At 55.0% G+C, this 21609-nt stretch overlaps 1 protein-coding gene across 1 annotated transcript; it reads right to left on the bottom strand.

Moving 5' to 3' along the window:
- Positions 1-5702: 5702 nt before the first annotated feature.
- Positions 5703-21066, bottom strand: CDX1 (caudal type homeobox 1). The gene is made up of 3 exons (XM_008152208.3): positions 20628-21066; positions 6469-6614; positions 5703-5915 (listed from the first exon to the last, which is right to left on the bottom strand). Exons 1-3 carry the CDS (start codon positions 21064-21066, stop codon positions 5703-5705), a joined length of 798 nt encoding a protein of 265 aa, XP_008150430.1.
- Between the last annotated feature and the right edge of the window lie 543 nt (positions 21067-21609).

Below are 21609 nucleotides of genomic sequence, written 5' to 3'. Positions count from 1 at the left end.
CATCCAATCCACCAATATTTATTGAGTACCTAAAGTGCATCAGATCCTAGGCTAGGTCTTAGTTCATCGACACAGTGACCTGGGGCGGCAGATGGTATTATCCCTGTTTTACAAACGAGGAACCTGAAGCACAGAGAGGTTAAGTTTCTCACTCAAGGTCACACAGCTGGTGAATGACACCAGTGGCAGAGTCGGGCCTCACGGAGATTCCAGGCCAGTAGTGGTCCTGACCACTCCCTTTTCCCTTGGGATGAAAGTGAAACAGGGAGGTTTGGGCAAGAAGAAACAGCGCAAGCGCCACTGTGTCATTGTGATGGTTTGTGACGTAGATCATGAGCACCTGGGCTCCTGTCCACCACCAGCAGTATGACCAGGGCAATGTTATGATTGCACATCTGTCAAATGGGCCACCAACCAGCCCTCGCCTGGCTGACCTCATACAGCAGCGATTTTCAACCTTTCTTCATCTCCTGGCACACATAAACTCATTACTAAAAGTCTGCAGCACACCAAAAAATACATTATTTTTTGCCAATCTGACAAAAAAATAAGCATAATTTTGTCACATTCACATAAGATGGCTATTGTTGTGCTGGCTGTTGTCATTTTTTTATTTGACAATCTAAGGGAAAAGAGGTCAGTGCCCCTGACTAAATAGTCAGGTATTACATGTTTTAAAAATTCTTGCAGCACACCGGTTGGAGATTGCTGACTTAGAGTGTTGTAAGGTTCCAGAGAGCCTGTGGCTAGGATGGGAAATTATTAGCTAGAGTGATTATATGCATTGGTTTTGTGGGACTGAATCAGTAATGCCAGTGAACCTGGCATATGCATTAAAAATTGTTCCCCTTTCACTCTTTAAAAAAAATTTTTTTTTAATTGATTTCAGAGACGAAGGGAGAGGGGGAGAGAGGGAATCATTGACCGGCTGCCTCCTGCACATGCCACACTGGGGATGGAGCCTGCAACCTGGTCATGTGCCCTGACCGGGAATGGAAACGTGACCTCCTGATTCATAGGTCGATGTTCAACCACTGAGCCTTGCTGGCTGGGCCCCTTTCACCCTTAAAAGTGTCCCAGCTCAGACACTATTTCATAGGGTCATCCTACCATCAGCCAACATGGGGAGGCCTTGGAGGAGAGTGAAGATAGGAGCTGCTATCTACACCCCTGGAGCCTGGCAGGAGGTGGGAAGGGTTAAATCAAAGCAAGAGCTTGGGGAAAAGGCCTGGTCTGGTCCATCTCGGGCCCACCTCCCCTCCCCAAGTTCCACCAGCTGCTCCTTCCTTGAACCTGGCCCCCCAGGGCAGGCCGGGGGCTCTCCGGACCCAGGAGGAAGGAGCCCCTGGGCCATGAGTGTGAAGGGAAGGAGCATTCATCCAGCCCTGCTGTGTGTACTGGATGAACTCGTATCCGATATCGATTTTCGACTCTTTCTAGCAGCCTGGGAGGACAGGTTTGTGCAGCCCCATTTGGCACCTGAGAACACCGTCTCCGAGGCGTGAGGTCACTGAGCCTCTGAGTTTTGAGATAAAACAAGAGGGTCATGGGCTGTGCCTGGGGATCCCAAGGAGGCCTGGCCAGGACCCTCCTTCCTCCTCCCTCGACACAGCTTTACTGAACCACCCCCTCCCATTGGCACCCTGGTTTCGTTAGACCCCCATGGAAGGCACAGAGAACCATAGGAACAGGGAACAGAAGCAAGGCATTAGCTCCAGAGCCTCTTGTGGCCCCTTTCCAGCAGCACCTGCTCTCCCTAGATCCAGCCCTGGAGGGAGCCAGCCCTGGGGGACCGGGAGGGAACAGGGCCGGGGCTTCAGCCTTCCTGAAGCAAATGCATCATGGGGTGACTACTGAGCATCAGCCGAAGTCACAGGGCACACATGGTCCTGGGCCCACACCTTTCATGTGGGGAAACTGAGGCCCGGAAGAGGTAGGACTTCGCAAACTCACTCTGTGGAGTAGAGCAGGGTCAGGCCTGGAGTCTAGGGGTCCGGCCCCACCCAGGCTGTACCTTGAGATCACACCTTTCTGCTGTCCTCTCCCCACCACAGCTGCTGCGGGGAAAATCTGTACTTTATAAAACAAACAAAGCCCCAGCATTGGAAGACATGGTCCATATAAGTCAATCTACCCACTGAAGCCCCAGTTTTATGATCATACAACTGACCACGCAGTCAGCTACCAAGCATGGGGGACCATTGCTAGCATCCCAGAGGAAGTCGGGGTACTACTTGGCAAAGGAACTACTTAGGAAACCAAACCAGTGAGTGCTCAGTCTATCTCCCTCTTCCCCTCCCCTCCTCTCTCTCTTCTGGTCTCACATCAAAAGTGAGATGGAGATGTGTGCTAATTTAAGGAAAGTGCCAGATGAAAATGTACTTCCTGTTATTATATAGGGAGATATTTTTAAATGCACATAAATAAACATTTTTAATTTGCTTTAATGTTCAGACTTTATAGCTGTAGAGCATGTGTTTTGTTATACCCGTGAGTGGCGACTGTGAAAAATGAGGATCCAGATTGCTAGCCCATCTGGTGTGATTCTGAGGAAGTGGTTCCGGAGCAGCCATGCTAGGATAGGATTGCCCTCCAAAGCTGCCCTGTCCCAGGCCTGCTGTGCCCCAGGCTCTGCATTCCACTCGCTGGGCCTCTCAGCCACCCAGAGCCAGGTTGGTTTTCTTGGAGCCCCACAGTCCTCTGTCTCCCCATTGTAACCTGTTACACACACACACACACACACACACACACACACACACACACACACACGGGCTGCTGGAGACTTCCTGTGTGAGAACACGCCACTCCCAGCCCTGAGCTGGGTCCTTCCGAGAGCTGGGCTGTGACCGTCTCTGCTCAGCCCACACCAATCCTGGCAATCAGTGATGGCCTCCACTAGACTGATGTTCTCAGCATGGCATGAAGGGTCGAGAAGGGAAATCATGGTGCTGATGGGCATGTTTCTGGTTCAGTAGAAGCCGTGACCAGGCCCAGGGCCTTCAGGGGCCAGGCTAGGCCAGATCTGACTTTTGTCTGGACCCCGGGTCTCCAGTATCAATGCAGAGCCTGCCAACCGGCGGGAACATCCCTTAGCACGGGGGTCTATGAGGACATGAGAGGTCCCTTTCCTGAGTCTTACACCTGGTGGAACTCTCCAGGTGATGGGGAACGCACTACCTCACACGCCAGCCCGTGGCGCTGCTTGGAAGTTGTTTTAGAGAAGTTTCCTTTTTCACAGCATTCACACTACTTGGCAGGTGATCGCCAACCCAACCTGCGGGCCCCACCCAACCCCTGGTCTCCCATGTAGGTAGCAGCTGCGGCTCACCCAGCCTGCCAGGCCTGGCCACTGACCTCCTGCCAGGAAGGTCTTCCGGTAGCTGGGGACAGGCTCGTCCCGCCTCAGATCTTCCCAGCCGCCATCTGTCCTCAGCATTGGGGGTGGGGTAGTCAAAACATCAGTCAGGCCTGGCAGCCTGTCACACGGGGATGCAACAGCTCTATGAGCAGGTGGCAGAAACCCAGAACTTACTATGTGTGAGGCCCTGTTCTGAGGTAGGTTAGAGTATTTTTTTTTTCCTTCCATTTGACAAATGAGGAGGCTGTGGCTCAGAGAGGCTAAGGAACGTGCCTGAACTCTCACAGCTTGGACGTAGTTAGGCTGGAGCCCCGGCCACCTGGCAAAGCCTGCTACTAAACGCTGAATCACAGCTGAGGTGTGGCCCTCCAGCCCACGGAACCCCCACACTCCAGAGCGTAGGGTGTCCAGTGGGGCGCTGGCAGGTGCTCGTAGGGGGCCCCTGGGTAGTGAAGCATGGGGAATGCCGGACTGAAGAAGATTCAAGGGGTGTCTTTGCTGCGGGACTTGTCAGAGCCTTTGCTGTGCTGGTGCAGCACCGTGACTCGCCCAGAAGGGTCGAGTCTGCAGGACTTCCCAAACGTATTTGACCAGAGCTCCTTACTTTTAGTAAACCAGCTCCCCAGTTTTAGATGGGACACAAGGCCCCGAGAAGGGAAGTTGCCCCCCTCCCACCAACCCTCTTCTGCTCCTGGGACCCTGGTCCTTCCCCTGGCACACCTGGTTCCCCTGCTTTAGGTGCCCAGCACCTTCAGTGAGGCCACCTCTCCCAGGCCACCACCGGGAGGAGAGAGGAGTGCCTGCTGCCTTGCAGGGGCTTGTGTGTGGGAGGGATCCGCCTCGTGCCTTGTTGTCATGTGCCCCGGAGCAAAGGGCAGGCTGTGCACACCTTTTATGGCTGGGCCACCTCCCAGAACAGTAAACAGAGGGGCAGGCAGCTGGCACTGGAGCCCTCCAGGTAGCAGACTCCTGGCCACCTCTGAAAGGGAGTTGAGAACAGCAGCTTTCCTCAGGGGTTTAAAAAATTATACGTTAAGTTCATACAGCTCAGACTCTTTATTACCATTCCTCCCTTCTTGGCCTGACAGCACCCACTAGTCCTTTAGGCACCTGCTCAGACCTCACCTCCTCCAGGAAGCCTTCCGGACCCTCCAGGAGACGCTCAGTCCCTGAATCATGCTCTGCTCTCCGAAGCCCAGAGCATAACTCAGGCTGGGGACTTCTGGGGGGCACAGCCATGCCTGGCACGTGCGGGTGCCCAATGAATATTGTAAAATCCTGAGCTGAAAGTGTTTGAATAAATTCAGAAGACTGCTACATTGAGTCTGATGATTCTGCTTACAAAACAGACTTAAAATTTTACATGGTCTCATAGACTTACTCTAACAATGTCATGTTTTAATCGTTCGAATGCATTTTAAAGGTGACCTTGGTGTAGGCCGACGGAGACTGAAAGGGCTTATGCAAGTGTCAGGAAAGGGGGAGGATGACTTATACTTAACATGTCCTTTAATGCTACGTAAAATGATTTTGATGCATCTTTAAAAAGAGGAAAAAAGTTTATTCTTGAAGCTGTATCCAAGAGATTCCACTCTATGTACAACACTTGCCCAGCCGTGAGCTCTGCTTGGTCCAGAGAAAGTCCTGCGAGGGCCCACTGCGGCCGGGGCCCTGAGGGACAGCCTGAGGGACAGCCTGGTGAGGTGGGGCTTGGCAGGGCGGGCTCTGACCTCTGTCCCTCTCCAAGCCCCCACCCTGGAGCCCCATTGAAAGTACTAGTGAGGGGATCTGGCTCTGCAGCCCAGAGGGGACAATCAGCAGAGCCTCTCGGGCCCATTCCTGTGGGCTTTTGCTCTGCGTCAGCCTGCAGGGGTTCAGGGTGTGTTAGGATGGGGGCAGGTAGAGGCGAGGCTGCAGGACCAGGCAGGTAGGAGCTGGTCACATTCCTCCCCACAGGTCAACATTCCATCTTCCCTCAGCTCCATCTCCTTTCTCCAGGATCAGTCTAGTCCCTATAGCAGCCTTCTGCCCTTGAACCTACGGAGAAGGAGATAGGGATGGGGACTTATCTTGACTCCCTCACCCAGCCCTCTAGGGATTGAGACCTCCCACCCTGGGTTCCTTTATCCCCCTGAGGCCTAGGAAAGGAAAATGTCCTTATCCAAAGAGCTCACTGCACAGATTGGCCAAGGGCACACAGGGGCTGGGTGGGTGACTCGTCCAAGGTGACTCAGAAGGTCAGTGGCAGGGCTGGGACTCAGACCAGGCCTCCTGAGCCCCCACGGGAGCCACATTCCCAGCATCTGAGTCCCCAGGCCCCCAGCCCACAAGGCTGGGCAGGGGGCTAAGGCAGATACTCCTCCTTGACAGGCATTGGGGAGGAGGCGCCCAGGAGGCTAGCGGAGCTGGGGCACAGGCCCCCCAGGGGCGGCCCCGCTGCGGTGGGGGTGACTTCGTGGGCTGGCAGTGGTGGCTGTGGGGGCTGCTGCTGCTGCTGCTGTTTCTTCTTGTTCACTTTGCGCTCCTTTGCCCGCCGGTTTTGGAACCAGATCTTCACCTGTGGTTGGAGAACAGAGGTGGGTGGTGCGGAGACCCAGGGACAGTGAGAGGAAGAGAGGGAGGACAGCTGAGCTCTCACTTTTAGATGTGGTGTTTGTGGCCTCCCTCCTGCTCCCGCCACCCAGACCATTCGTGGACCCCGAACACATTTCCTTTCTAAAACATGCTCCCCGACTCTAATGACAAGCTTTCCTGTAGCCTTCTTCTTCCCCATCTCCCAAGGCCATACTCTGACACCCCTCCTCCAGGAAGCCCTCTTGTTCTGCCTGTGACCGCTCCCTTGTCTGTATTTAAACAGCACTGATCGTAGCCGGCTTTGGTCTATAGCTAATCAGATCCCCTATTTCCCTACTGGGAGTTAGGGATATTGGGTTTTGTTGAGGCAGGAGAGGATTTGGCAGTAGCTCAGTTTTTGCTGTGCTGTGTGACCATGGCCAGGAGGCTCAACCTTTCTGTTCTCCTCCTTTGACGGAGCTCTGTAATCTGCCTGACAGCCTGGAGGCCAGACTCCCAGAGCTGCTCCTGTGGCTGAGGTGGGGGGTCCCACACACCTGCCGTTCGGTTAGCCCCAGGTTGGCAGCCAGCTCCGATTTCCGCCGGATGGTGATGTAACGGCTGTAGTGGAACTCCTTTTCCAGCTCCAGGCGCTGGTGGTCGGTGTAAACCACGCGGTACTTGTCCTTGGTCCGGGTCTTTCCTGGGAAGCAGAGGGGCCCGGAGGAGAGGTGAGTGCGGAGGGGCAGCCTGCGAAAGGCACAGGCAGGGCCCCCAGCCCTTAGAAGAAGGACCCTGAGGTGGGGAGGGAGGTACACCCCTGCCCTGGGGGTGACAGTCATGCCCCCCAGGCTCAGGCTTGGAGACTTCCTGCGAGGCAAGCACTTTGGGGAGGTGCTGAGGCACAGAGAGGGAAAACAACGTTCTCGGGGTTACCCAGCGAGCTGCTGGTGGGGTTGGGTTTCAATCCTGGTCTCCTGACGCAGAGCCCTACTCTGATCACCAGCTCCCCCGGCTTTAACCCAGCCGCTTGTGGACGTGGCTGCGTGACAGAGAGTCCAGGAGCCTGTGGAAAGCAGCTTCCAGGGCATCCCTGGCCATGTGGGTCAGAACGCCTGGGCGTACAATCTGCATTTTTAGTATGTTCCCCAGGTGGTTCCATTGCAGGTGCCCAGACCACAGGTGTGAACACCAGTGAGATGGAGGGACATCTGGCAGGCAAGGGCAGGTGGAGACTAATGATGGCAGCTGTTCCTTTCTCCTGTGCAGAGAAGAGCAGGGAAGAGCCACTGTAGGCAGGGCGGACGCTTGCCGGACTGTCCTGGGGTGTTTGGCACCTCGATTCCTGTTGAATGTGGCTGCTGGTGACCCTTGAGGACCTAGAAGTTACCTTAAGAAGCCCTAGCCCTGAACACCAAGCCCTGAGCAAGGGGTGGATAGGGGCTGGTCTTCCTGAAGCCATCCACCCTTCTGCCTGTGCCTGGGCACATAGCAGGAATGACTGCTCAGCTCACAAATACTTACTGAGCCCCTGCTGTGAGACAGGCACTGGGGTACACCAGTAAAAGCAAAACGGAAAGATTCAGGGCTCCAGGCAGAGTGAACAGCACGTGCAAAGGCCCTGAGGCAGAAACATGCCAGACATCTGACATGTGTGAGAAACAGTGAGGCATGGCTGGAATGCACTGAGGAAGCGGGGAGGGGTGGCGGCCCAGAGCCTTACAGGCCATTGAAAGGACTCCGGGTTTTCCTCTGTCTGGGATGGGAACCATTGCAGCGTCCTGCGCAGAGGAGACACGAGGTCTGAAGTACGTGTCAATAGCTGATGCATGGAAAACAGATTGGCAAGAAGAAGCAGGAAGCACAGAGAGACCTGCAATAACCCAGGAGAGAGAAGGCGGTGGGTTGGCTTCTACATGGGGCTCAGCCTGGGGCCAGGAACTGGATTGGAGGGCCGACTGGGGTTAATGTCAGGGCTTATTTTGGGGCTGGGATCAGAGGTCTGTCTGGAGAGAATATTAAGAGTCATGCCTTTCTAGTGACCCTTTGTGAACTTCCCGATTGTGTAACACCGTATGTACAGTCCACTTTGGAACTCTTTTTATCACAGTGTTATTTATTGCTTTCTTTCAATAAAGCATTTCCCACTGCCAGTGGGCGTGGGTGGCCTGCCCTGTGCGCCTCAAAAAAAAAAAAAAAAAAAAAAAAAAAAAAAAAAAAAGAGTCATGCTTGGCCTGGCTGGTGTGGAGGCCTGACTAAACATGAGTTTTCTTTGTAAAAAGCTGAGCACATGGCTATAAATAGGAGGCACATGCAAGCACTTTCAGACCCACACATGCGTCCCACCAGGGCATGGTGGGTCTCTGAATCCCCATCAACCCCCTCCTGCCTCACCCAAGTGCCCCCACGACACCCTAGCCTTTGCCTCTGTCTGGGTCACAGCACCCCTGTCCTAACTACCCCGTACCCCGATCCAGCCCCCACCCCCTCCACCAAGCCCACGCAACTTGGCAGGGCAGCACTGGGCTCCTCAAGAGCCAAATGGTTTTGTGGAGAATGGGAGACAACAGATATTACTGGGCTCTTTTCCCTGGTTTCCTGCCAGAGCAGCGGAACCGCGCTGGACGCTCCCACATCCACGGCCCTCAGCTCCCTGCCCGACGCAGCACGGGACAGCCTCGGCTGGCCGCCAGGCCTGGCCCAGGAAAGGGACAAGGGAGTGGCTGCTAAGGCTTTGGTCCAGATGGAGCCCCTCCTTGGCCTAGAAAATTCAACGCCAGCGCAAAATCAGTTCTGCCTAATGCCACCACCGCCGGAGCCCAGAGCTCTGCCTCCTCGGCCCACTGGGCTCGCCGGGCTAAACCCAGAGGGGTCATGGGAGTTTAGTCTCCTCCCGTTTTATAAATGAAGAGACCGCGGTTCAGGATGGTTATACAGCTGCCAGGGATCCAAATAAGAGAGGCCTGGTGCGTCCTTCCAGTCCAGCCTCCCTGTGCAGTCAGGGTCACTGAAGGCCCTGGCAGTCGAACTCGCCCAAGACCACGTCCCGTGGCCTAGAGCTCTGGCTCTCCGTTCTCATTCACGACTCCCCGCCATGGAGTCCACCAGGTTTAGGGGCTGCAGAACTCGCCATGGAGCCCACCTAAGCGTGGGCAGCAGAAGCTCAAACAGCAGACCACCCATTTAACTTGTACTTCTGGGAAGGGAGGGGCCTGTCCATAGTGAAGGGAGACCCCTGAGAGCCCTGGGCTGCAGCCCGAGGGTCTAAAAGCTGGGGGCCTTGGAAATGCCCAGAAGACCCACAGCCTGAGGCTCCCTGCCCACCCAAACCTCAGCCTGAGATTCCAAGCAGTGGTTATACCGTTACCTGTCCCCCAAGACACCCAGCTCTCACTCCCCATCCTTTCTCGTGAGCAAGCAGGGATCCATCACACCCATTTCATGGATGGGGGAAACTGAGGCTTAGAAAGGGGCCCTTGCTTAGGGCTATTCTGCCTGGTAGTGGTATGAACCCGGGCTCAGGTGTCCCGACCTCTAGCCCAGCTCTCCCCAGAGTCCAGGTTGGGGGAAGGGGGTGGGACCAGTGGGGAGGTAGGACTCTATCTGCATAATTAGTCCTCTCTGTTCTAGCACGGCTGCCAGTGAAGACGCAGCCCATGGACCTGGTCTTCCCCATCCCCCTTCCCCCTCTGGGCCCGGGAGAGGGGCTGGTGGGCTCAGGAACCTACTGACCAACTTCTATTGATAGAGCTGCTCAAAGCACAGAGTTTCATTGCTAAGAAAATGGCTCTGCTAGAGAACAAAATGTTTGCTGTCACACCGTGTGGTCCAGGAGCCAGCGAGTCCCACAGGAGCCCAGCTTGGCGATGTGTAGCCTCATTGAGCATCGCATACCCCTTAGCCAATCATCCCACCTCCAGGAGCTGATCCCACAGAGAAATGTCCAGAGCTGTAGCTGTGTGAAGCGACATAAGACTAAAATCACCGTACATGCTACAAGTAGAGAACATGTTAAATAAAAGATGGCACATCCATGGAGACGAGCTTTATGCAATCATTCGAAAGAGACTGTAAAGCTCCATCTGTACCAATATGGAGCAATGCCTGAGATATTTTGTTGAGCAAAAATAAAAGCAAGATATTGAATGTTGTGAATAATGTTACTGGTTTCGTGTAAAAATGGGGATACACACTCACATATACCCCATCACGTTTGTGCACCCGTAGGGTTCTTTCTGAAAGAATGTACAAGAAGCCATTAGCAGGAGCTGCCTCTGGAGAGAGACCTGGGGAGCCCCAGGCAGGAGGGAGTTTCAGGGGGGCTTACATTTTTACCATGTGCAGATGTGAACTTGTGTTTTTAATGACAGGATCCCTGGGCTCCAGTCACAGCTCTGGGCCAGACCTCCTGAATGCCTGAAGCTACCCTTACTCCCTCCCCCCTCCTATGAGCACCTGTGCCACCCTGAAGCCCAGGAGGGAGGGAGCAGGGAGGTGCGTGAGAGTGGCGGGGCGGGGAGAGGGCCCAGGATCAATGATTTACAGGCCGCTGGGATGCTGGGGCTGAGGGGGAAGTCCAGGCTCCAGTAACAGGTGTCTGATGGGGGCCTCCGCGCCCAGCCACCTAATAAATAACCCTCTGGGCCAGATGCCAGTGTGAGTGGGCAGGGGGAGGGAGGGGGGAGCCCCCAGATCTTCAGGGGTGAGCATGGCAGGGAGAGCCTTGGGTAACTCACCCAACTGAGAGGCTCTCTCTTGCTGCCCTGGCTTTGGGACTTAAGGAATGGCCACCCATGTGCACCAGACTGCCGTGGAGGTCAAGTTCCCCATCCCCTCAGTGTGCACGGCAGAGGCCCTGGGAGCTCAGGCTAATGGCACAAACGCCTGAGCAGCAGCCTCAGAACTGGCTCGGGAGCTTTTTAAAAAAAAAATAATTTTATTGATTTTTTACAGAGAGGAAGGGAGTGGGATAGAGAGTTAGAAACATCGATGAGAGAGAAACATCGATCAGCTGCCTCCTGCACACCCCCTACTGGGATGTACCCGCAACCAAGGTACATTCCCTTGACTGGAATCGAACCTGGGACCCTTCAGTCCGCAGTCCGACGCTCTATCCACTGAGCCAAACCGGTCAGGGCTCGGGAGCTTTTGAGAAAGCACAGATTCTAGCCCAGAAATTCAGACTCAGTGGGGTTGAAACAGGGCTCAGGGATTTGATAGTTGAAGAGCTCTCTGGTGACCCTGCCACGTGGTTGTGCCTTACAGCTTCTCACTGGCTGGGTGATCCACAACAGTCACCCCACCTCTCTGAGCCTTACTTTCTTTACCTATAAAATGGGGATAACTATTATTCTAGTAAGGGCCAACATGTCCACGGGTCAGGCAGTCTGTATACGCCTCTCAACAACCTATGAAGTTGTGCAACTTTTATCCCTATTTTATAGATGGGGAAACTGAGGCTCAGAGAAGTCCTCACATCTGGCAGGTGGGATTTAAACGCAGGCCTGGCCCTAGCTGGTTTGGCTCCATGGATAGAGCGTCGGCCTGCAGACTGAAAGGTCCCAGGTTCGATTCTGGTCAAGGGCACATGCCCGGGTTGCAGGCTCGATCCCCAGTAGGGGGCGTCCAGGAGGCGGCTGATCAATGATTCTCTCTCATCACTGATGTTTCTATCTCTCTCTCCCTTCCTCTCTGAAGTCAATAAACGTATATTTAAACCCAGGTCTGTCCAGCCTCAGAGCAGCACTAGCACCTACCACAAAGTGTAAGTTCTCCTGTAGCCACCCAACCGTGGTATGTCCAGGGGATCACTTGAGATGGATGGAGGGTGCCTAGCACAGTCCCTGGCATGCAATGGGTGTGTGGGGAAGGACAGATCGCATTCATTTCCAATAGTGGCAGGACAACCATATGGCAGGAATGTTGGGGAATGATTTGTGCAATGGGTGGTGCGTTAGACGAGACTGTTTATTTATAAGGTCCCTTCCAACTTGGAAACGCGAAGCTCCCAATGTTTGTTGATTCTCTGATTGTGTTTGTTATTGTTGCTGAAAGAATTCTAAGACCGATTTCCCTGTCTGAGAGTCTAGATGCAGAGCCTCCCCAGCTGGAGGACAGGGGGCAGGAGCCGCACAGCCTTCAGCGGGGCCTCCGCATCCAGCCTGGGCCAGGGGAGGACAGAGTCCAGACTCTGCCTCAAGGGCGGGGTGGGGAGCTCCAGGAAAACCAAGTGGACTCTGGGTCAGCACTTCCTTTGCCCTCTTGTGGCCCTGAGGGATGACACTGCCAGCTCTGGCTCTCAGAGCCTGGGACACAAATCCAGCCCTAGACCCTCTGTCACCCCTCCCTGTGTGGTCCAGTCCTGGCTATGCACCCAAATTCCCCCCACACACAGGAGGTCCACCCCAGATCTCCTGCATCTGGACCATCAGCTGGAGTCAGCAGGGCCTCGTCCCAGTTCTGTGTCATCTGTATGGCCTTGAGTAAGTCCCTTTCCCTCTCTGGGCCTCAGTTTCTCTTGTGCATCAGAAGAGGGTTGGGGTGTCAGCTTTGAGGGCCCTGTAGTTTGAGGGCTCTGTGCAGCTCTGAGCCCTTTCATAAGCACCAGACATCCCTCCTCCCCCGCCCACCCCTCATGGGCAGCACCCACAGGGAGGGCATAGCCTGCACATCCTCCGGCCAAGTGCCTCAGACACATGAGGGGCAGGAGGCACCTGTCTGTAGCGCTGGTCTGGGGAGGACAAAGAGAAATGCAAGCTTTGGGACCTTTGGCAGGAGGGAGCTCGGGGAAGGGGGAAGGACGGGGTGGCGGTGGAATCCCACTGCCAGGAGTCCTGAAACTGGAGTGGGGAAGGAGAGCCGTACTTCACTGAAAGGGTGGTCAGTTTTCAGTATACGGAGGAGGAGGAAAGAATTACAAATATGTTGCGCATGCAAATAACTTTAATATAAAACACGAGAGGTGTTATCCAGATAACATATATACGAGGGCTGCAAAGGTGGCAGGGTAGCCCTGAGTGGTGGCGCTTCTGCAGAGGCCCTGATCCTAGCAGCTTTGCCACTGTCCTGAGATTTGGGGAAGGCTCCCTACACGGGAGTGGGCTGGGGGAGGGGGCAGGGACAGGGGGAGTGGTCCCCAGACCTGGCCCCTGTCTGACCACCCTTAGCTGAAGGAGTTGACAAGTGGCTGAACCTCTTTGGGCTTCCTTCCCCCTGGGGAACAGATGGATGTGGAAGCAGTTTGTAAAGGGCAAAGAGCTGTGGAGACGGCAAGGAGACCTGAGCTATTTGTAGAAGCGGATGTCGGAGGCTCCCCTGGGAGAGGGAGGAATGCCGCCTGATGGGGAGCAGCAGGGCAAAGAACACGCTGGCCTGGGTGTGGGGAGATCTGGCTGGGCCACCGGCTGCACATGTGATGTTCGGTTTGGGTCTGTTTCCTCATCTGTGCTGCCAGGGGTGGGACCTCTGCGGTGGCCGCCCGGACCCGGCCAGTTCCATGATGGATAGACATGTCTCGTGGGCCGTGAAGCTTTCTTTTGGGCTCTTGACTGGGTCCTTGTTCCTGCTCATTTGTGAGTCCTGGGATGCTCTATCACAGTTCCTCATTCAAGCCCTGGAGCAGGGGTGAGGCTGGTATGGGGTGGGGAGACATGGCCGGGCCAGCCACACCAGGATCCTGGCAGCCTCAGGCAAGATTCTCCTCCCCACTGTCACCCTCCTCCTCCCAGGCCACCTGTGTGTCACCCCTGCCCTGTCTTCTTCCTGGAGGCCCACAGCCTGACTTGGCTCTGGGGGGCAGCGAGGAGGACAGAGCCTTCAGAGCCAGACAGACCCGATGGCTCTCACCCCGCCCGGCCACGGGCCAGCGGTGTGAACCCAGGCAAGTCACCGGACCTCTCTGAATCCCAGTTTACTCATCTGTGAAGTGGGGACATGAATTCCTCCCTATACACCGCGGTTGCGGAGATTAGATGTGACAATCTACTTATCAGGTAATTACTGAAAGCTAGCTGTGATGAGGAAGATAACGATGAAGAGCACTTCGACACGGAAGAGGCCGGAGAGATTCCACGATGGAGAGTAAGGAGCCCATCTGGAGTGGATTACCACCCTCAGAACTCTTGAGAGGGACTTTCCCGCACTGTCCCCTGTGACAGCTACTAGCCACACGTGGCTATTTTATGCTTAAATTAATAAAACAGAATTGAAATTCAGGTCTTTGGTCATATCAGTCATATTTCAAGTGCTGGAATATGACACACGCAGCGAGTGGCTAGCATTCTGGACAGCACAGATAGATAGCATGTTCATCACACAGCAAGTTCTATTGGACAACCCTGCCCTTTTCTAGCTTATTTGTGACCTTGGCAAGCCCCCTCCCTCCCGGTGCCTGGCCCCTCCTATGCCCCATGAGGGCAGGCACCATGCCACCTTGCTCGCCCAGTCCGGTAACAATGGCTGGCACACTAGGAGTACTTGCTGGATCTCGTTGAATACAGAACACAAACCCGCTGACCTGGTCTTCCTGATCTAAGCCAATAGCCCCATCCTTCAGCCACGCAGGCCAAAAGCCTTGGCACTCCCCCACTCCCCACATCCAATCCATCAGCTGGTCAGCTCAACCTCCAAAGGACACCTGTCTGTCCACCTGCACTGCTCCCACAGCCGTCCTCAAAGCCACTAATCTAATGCACACATGCGCTGTTCTGGGGTCAGAAATACCTGCATTTGAAAAAATGCTGAGCAGTCGATAGATGCTAGTTCATATTATTACTATGGTAGATGCTTGGTATGTATTTGTTAAATAATTCATTCCCCTCTCTCACGGGGGGAGGGGGGGTGAGCGGCACTGATTAAAAACAAACAAATGAAATAATTACAAACTGATTAGTATGAAGGAAAGCAAGCATAGAGCTGAGAGCTAGGTTCAGTGGCGGGAGGTGGGAGGCATACTTTGTTTAGTGTGGGTGAGGTCTCCGGGAGGAGGCAACATTTAAGCCAAGACTTGAAGGTTGAGAAGGAGGTTTCCATGTCACCGATGGGGACGAATATTCTAGGAAGGGAGAAGAGTGTCTACAAAGGCCGCAAGGCAGAAATAAGCAGAGTCAGGGGCAGACAGTGCCAGCTCCCTGAGGGGACCCTGTCTGCCTTGTTCTGGATGGAATCCCCAGCACCTAGAAGAATGTTGGGCACAGAAGAGACACTTGGAGAATATTATTGCCCACAGGCCGGCCTGCCTGAATGAATGAATGAATGAATGAGGCACATAATGAGTCTGGAGAGGCTAGCAGAGCTGAGCCCTGGGATAAGGGGTTTGGATTTGATTTCAAGAGCAATGGGAAGTCACTGGAGGGTGTTGAGCCTGGAGCATCAGCCTGGGCTTTCGCTAACACCTGCTCCCTCTCCGTCATGCAGAGGGATCTAGACGCCCCTTTACAAACGTAAGGGGTGAGTGTGGAAAGCGGGTTTAGCTTGTTAACACAATGATGGACCTGACTCCAGATGCAATTGTTTCCAAATCCCAGGAGCTCCCAGACAGACATCTGAGGGGTCAGCCCATTAAGATAACTTCCTCCTGACAAGCCAGACACCGCTGCTAACAAAGCCGTTTTGGACCTTTGGAAAGACTCCCTCGGCTCTCAGCAGCAGTATCTGCCAAAACGGGGGCGAGGAAACACTCGACCAAAAACAGCCTTCTGCCACCTCTAACTGGGTCATCCCCCTTCCCAGCTCCATCTGAGAGACGAGGTGTCACATGGAGCTTCTGCCTTGAGAACCAGTTTTAAACAGCTCGGCCCCTGCTGTGCCCACCCTCCCCCTCCAGCCTCCACCGCTCTTCCCTGACTGGCCTCCTTTTCCCCACCTGGGCTGGGACGCACGTGAAGGGGGCTTGGGCTCCTGTGCCCGGGGTGCTGCTTTATTTGATAGATGCTCCTTAGGCTGCAGGGTCCGGGCTGGAACCCTGCGCTGCCCGTCTCAGCTGTGTGAGCTTGGCAAGCCACCTTACCCTCTCTGAGCCTCATTAACTTTATCTGTAAAATGAGGCTAGTAATAGAACCTCACACCTCTTAGGGTTGTTATGAGGCTTAGGTGGAATCACTCAGGCAAAGTTCTTGGCACAGTGCCTGGCACAGTCAAAACCACAGTTATCAGGTTTATCAATAGCTCCTACTATGGGCAAGGTATGGCGTGAAGGACGGAACTGATAAAGATAAATACAGTCGGTGGTAAATGTTGTTAATGCAAGGGCCTGATGAAGTGCCGGGGCGGGGGGGCCTCGGGGGGGAACCAAGGAGGGCTTACTGGAGGAGGTGACCTTGGAGAAGGAGCAGCATTTGAACAGGTGAAAATGTAGAAGAGGAAAGGGAGGGTAGTTCAGGTTGAGACACCTGCTAAGGACTAGAAGAGATGGTCAGAGGTACCGATGGTCACTGAGCACCTACTTTGCCAGGCTTGGGGATCTAGGTACCATTGCTTCAAGGTGCAATCCTATTGTTATCCTTATGTTACAGTGGGAGAATATGAAGCTCAGAGAAATGATCCAGATTAGCGTTCCCGATGCTCACACAGCTTCTAACAGAAATTCATTCACAGTTAAGGCCCAGATCTTAACTGTTGCAATTAAGCATCTCTTATCTAGACAAACCAGTGGGACAGTAGCTTCAATAGTGGGTTGGGGGCCAGTTCTCAAAAGGGCTTCAAATGCCACAAAAATGGGGCTGGATTTTATAGCAATGAAATGGCATAAAATGCAGTGGCGATTCCAGTGGGGAGCTATGCAATGCTCTTGAGCAGGGGGTGTGTCTGGAATAGGTAAATCTGTTAATGGTTTAGAAGACAGCTGGGGCGTCAGAGAGGCTGGAGTTGAGAGGCCAGTGTGGCTGTGGCAATGGGCCAAGGAGAGGGTCTGGAATGTGGTGGGGAAAGGAGTGGTTCATCCCTCCATGGGCCTCAGTTTCTCCATCTGAAAGCTGAAGGGGTTGGACCAAGATCTAAACCCTGTTACAGCCTTCTCATCATCTGAGTGAACATCTCCCTGGCTGTGTGGGACCTCAGCCACCCTAACGGGTCATTAACCTGTGAAGCCCTGTTTATCGACAGAAGGCTGATTTAGAACGCTCTTAATGAAAAGGCTGGTATGTATAGATGCAAAGGGGGAAGGCAAAAAAAGAGAACCCCTTGTAGTCACTTCCTACCCTGGCCTCAATCAAGTGACAATAATCACTTGGAACTGTTTAATATTTTGATCGTGGAATGAAGGGCAACAGCCTTGCCCTTATCTTCCCCATTTTCACTGGCACCTCCTTAGAATAAAGCCAGGACTTAGTCCCAGCCTTAGCCATGCCAATTCTCAGGTGAGGATGCCACCTCACTGTCCCAGCAGGGAGAGAGGAGCAACCTTTGGCATGAGCTGCTCGCCTGGACAGTCATAGGTCCCATCTCCAGGGTCGGGACCTCAGAAATCTATGTCAAAGCCAAGATTTCACACTTGCCCTGTTCATTTATTCAACAATATGCATTGAGCACCTGCTAAATGCCATACACCGAGCTGGGTGTCTGGAATGTAGTGACAGGCCAAATAAACATGGCTCTAGACCTCATAGGTGTTTACCTTGGTGGGTGGGTAGGGGAACAGACCACACACAAACACACAAATAAGTGAATAAATTGCAGTCAGGGTTAGTGCTCTACAGGAAATATGGTAAAGATTATTGGTGGGTATGGGGGGTGGGTGTCTTCCTTGAGAAATCATGGAGGACATCTCTGAGGAGGTGACCGTTAAGCTGAGACCTGAAGGGTGAGAAGTCCAGGAAAAGGTTTCTGGAAAGAAGGAACAACACATGCACAAGACCTGCAGTAGGACATGGCATATCTGAAAAGCTGAAGGAAGGCTGGAGTGGCTAGTTTGGTGGCCAAAGGGAGAGTGGCCGAGGATGAGGTCAGGAAGGCAGGAAGCTCTAGTCTCAGAGCTCTCAGAAAGGAGTGAAGATTTTGCCCTAAAAATGATGGAAAACCTTTGGAAAATTTTTAACTGACTCATCCAACATCTATTCTAGTCCAACTTCCACTTGTGTGAAACTAGAACATTCCTTCCAGACTCTGGGCTTCAGTTCTCCATCTGTATGTCTGGTCTCTAAATGTCCAGTGCAGATATTGTGAAGGCGAGAGCCTCACGAGGGAGGGAAAATGGGCTGGCCAAGACGGTACCAGGAGACATGGTGACCAGTGAGCCACATTTGCAGGAAATCCAGCCGGGGGGCGGGGGTGGGTGGCATGCACTGACCTTCCCTCTGCCATTTGAGACAACAGCGTGGACACAGCAAACACCCCTGAGAGAGCCTGTATCTTCCTTGCCCAGAAGGAAAAACTGAGGCCAAATAGGGCAGGGACTTGGCCTCTTTCTCAGGGAGGGTCTGTAACCCCACCCCAATTCTGCCTGAATCTCAGGAGCACTGGTCAAGAGCCAGCTGCCCCCTGGGCCCACGGGCAGCAGTGTCTAGCTTTCAGAAGGCCAAGGCTCTTGCCTCCTTGGCAGAACGGGTCCCACCTGACTCCTAGGGGCAGCCACTTTCCTCAGGAGGCCCCATGCCTCCCTTCGCCCTTTCGTCTCCTGTCTGGGAGTAAAGGGAGAAAGGTCTTTTGCCTTTAGGCAGAGTTACTCCTACGCCCTTTTTCTGCCTGAGAACAACATCGTCCAAATGACTTTTGAGGCCAGAGGGTGAGTTGGGCTCTCGGCTCCTGTGCTGAGAGAAGAGGTGATTTACCTGACTGACATCACACGGCCTGCAAGCTCCCCCAGGCCTCTGACCCCCACTGGCCCACTCTCTCTGCCTCACACAGTGAGGGCCTCTCTGCAAGTCCCGCCCCTAGGGAACCTCCCCATCCATCTCCAACGCCACCCAATCAGCAGGAAGCAACAACTGGAATCATGGAGCAGGAAATGCGGGCTTCCTTCTCCAGGGAAGGCACACAGAACTGCAGGACCCTAAGGGTGTGGCCCCACAACCCTCTCTCATATAATCTAATGCAAGGATCTCAACTGGGGTTTATGGATAAAGCTTCTGGGGCCCCTAGAACTCCTGAAATTGTCTACCGACTTTAGGCAAGACTCTTTTCTAGAGCTAAGATTTGTACTTTCCATTAATTTTTCAAAGGGGTCCTTTGGTAACTCAAACAAAGATATGAGACCCTTCCTTTCCTGTCAATGGTAAAACAGACTCAGAGAGAGATGACAGATTTAAGAGAAGCTGTTTAGAGAATTAGCCCAGAGGCTTGGGGGTCAGTCTGCCAGGTTTCAAGTCCCAGCCTCACCATTTGCTGGTTATACAGCTTTGTGCAAGTATTTAACCTCTCTATGCCATCATTTCTCCATCCCAACACTGGGGGTGACAACAGTACCTACTATAACATAAGAATTAAATGAGTTAACACATGCAAGGTCTTGGGTCAGTGCCTGGTCCATTAGTAAGGGTTCTGTAAATGTTAGCTGTCATAATTTAGCCAAGGCCACTGAAACAAGGGGCAAAACTGGGCCATAAGTCCCAGTCCTCTGAGGCCCCTGGGGGCAGTTAGGAGGTTATGTGTCCCTGAGCCTCCCAAGAAGGTGGTCTGATTGCAGCCAGACCTGTAGCTACTGATCAAGCCTTCCCCAGCATCTGTCCCTGGGTGAGCTGGGCATGTGTGGAGACATGGGGGTGAAGAGAGAGAGGAGGTGGGGAAGTCCCAGGCTCCCTCCCAGCTGGGGGAAGGGGAGGAGGGGCTGGACATCAAAGGGTGGGCAGGCCAACTTCCCGCCCACCAGGCCAGGTGGCCTTTGTCAGGACAGGCCGGACACAGTCAGGACAATGGGGTATCGTGTTCACTTTCCGGCCAACAGGAGTCACTGCCGAGCCAAGGCGCAGCCTGTTACATGACAAAGGGGGGACCTATAAAGGAGGTCAGGCCGCCCCTCATTAAAGCTGGGCCTTTGTCCTGCCCCCTCCCCTGCCTTTGAAGAGGGTGGATCAGAGAGGCCTGCCTGGGGGCAGGAGGTTCACAGGCTCAGGAGCCAAACAGCAGCCACCTTCCCAACTGCTCCTGCTTTCCCCTCCCCCAGGGTCAAGAGTTCAGGAAGGACCCTGGGATGGGAAGGTAGGGAGCCCCCCCAAGCGCCAATCTAACCAAAGAGACTCTTTTTCAGTCCAGATGATATGATCCACTGATCTCTTCACTGTGGGGGGTGGATTGGGACCGGGAAAGGAAAGTGCCCTGACCGCATCCGTACAATCAGGGCACCTTCCCTTCTGGGGTGGTGTGCAGCCTCCGCTTGGGGTTGGGATGGGGGTAGAAGAAACCGGTGAGGACCGGGGCCGGTGTGGCTAAAAGAGCCCTGGGATAAAAGTCTGGGGCCGCGTTCTGGTTCCAGCCGTGCCAGTACCCACACTGCAGGTATCTCTACTCCCCAGGGCTCAGTTTCCCTACCTAGACAGACAGACAGACAGACAGACAGACAGGCTGTGCTTCCGCAGGCTGGGATTCGGAAGGGGAAGCTGAGAACGCAGTGCCCAGGGCCAGAGTGGTGGGAGGCTGCACTCCAGGGACCCAAGCAGGGCCAGAGCAGAGGTCAGCTGGGGGCAGACAGGGGGTCAGACAGGGGGCAGCCGGGCCTCGCCCTAGCACCTGCCGGTGCCCAGGGGAACCGGAGGAGGCACACGGCCAGGGAGGGGGGGTCCTTACCGCTGCCACCGCTGCCTCCGGCCGCCACGCTGCGCCGCATCCACTCGTAGGGAGTCCGCCTTTGCGCTCCGGGCGAGGACGGTGCGCCCGGGCCGCCAAGGGGCTGCGCCAGGAGGCCCGGGCCCGGTCCAGGGGGCGCGGGCACCGCGCTAAAGTCCGGAGGGGCCCCGAATGCCAGCGGGACTGGGCTGGCAGCCGGGGCCGCGGGGCCCGGGCCATAGGCGGCGGCCCAGTCGTCCTTGGGCACCGAAAAGGGCGCGCTCCAGGCCGCAGGAGGCGCGGGGGCCGGCTCCACATGAGAGTAGCCGGTGAAGTCGGGGTACTGCGGGGGCCCCGGGGGCGGGGGCCCGTAGGCTTGCGGGCCCAGGCCGAGACTCGGGGGCCTGGCGGGGCCGGGGTACACGGGAGAGTCCTTGTCCAGCACATAGCCCACGTACATGGTGGCCGCAGGGACCCCCGCGCATGCTGGGCCCGGGAGCCGCCGCTGCGGGCCGCCCCGGCGAGCACAGCTCACCTGAACTCGCCGCCCGCGGCCGGCGCCCCACCCAGCCTTTTATAGCCCCGGGCCCGCGGCCCCAGCTGAGGCGGGTTTGCATTTCAAAGCGGGGGGAGCCTCAGGGCCGCGAATCAAAGGGGGAAACCCGTCGGGGGCGGGGGGTTCAAAAGGAGACAAATTGCCACCCCAAGTGGGAGGTGGACGGGCCGGGGCCTGAAGAGGTGGGGACGCGGAGGCGCCTCCCGGGCCCGCGTCGAGGCGCGCGAAGCGTCGGAGCCTCCGGAGAGGTCGGCGGCCTAGCGGCTGGCCTGGCACCTCCATCTCCCCGCGGAGGAAAGGGATCCGGGGCTGCACCGGGGCTCCAGGCCAGGGTCACACAGCCACCCGGCCTGCGGCACACTCCGCAGCGACCAGCTCCAGGGGAGGGCGCAGCCTGACTTCAAACAGGGTTCCTGTCTGGAAGGTAGAGGAATTCTTAATCTTTTG

The sequence above is a fragment of the Eptesicus fuscus genome, chromosome 6 (genome assembly GCF_027574615.1).
Source record: "Eptesicus fuscus isolate TK198812 chromosome 6, DD_ASM_mEF_20220401, whole genome shotgun sequence".
In the NCBI taxonomy this organism is placed as follows: domain Eukaryota; kingdom Metazoa; phylum Chordata; class Mammalia; order Chiroptera; family Vespertilionidae; genus Eptesicus; species Eptesicus fuscus.
The sequence above is the reverse complement of the archived record's forward strand: the minus strand, read 5'-3'. Positions and strand labels throughout refer to the sequence as shown.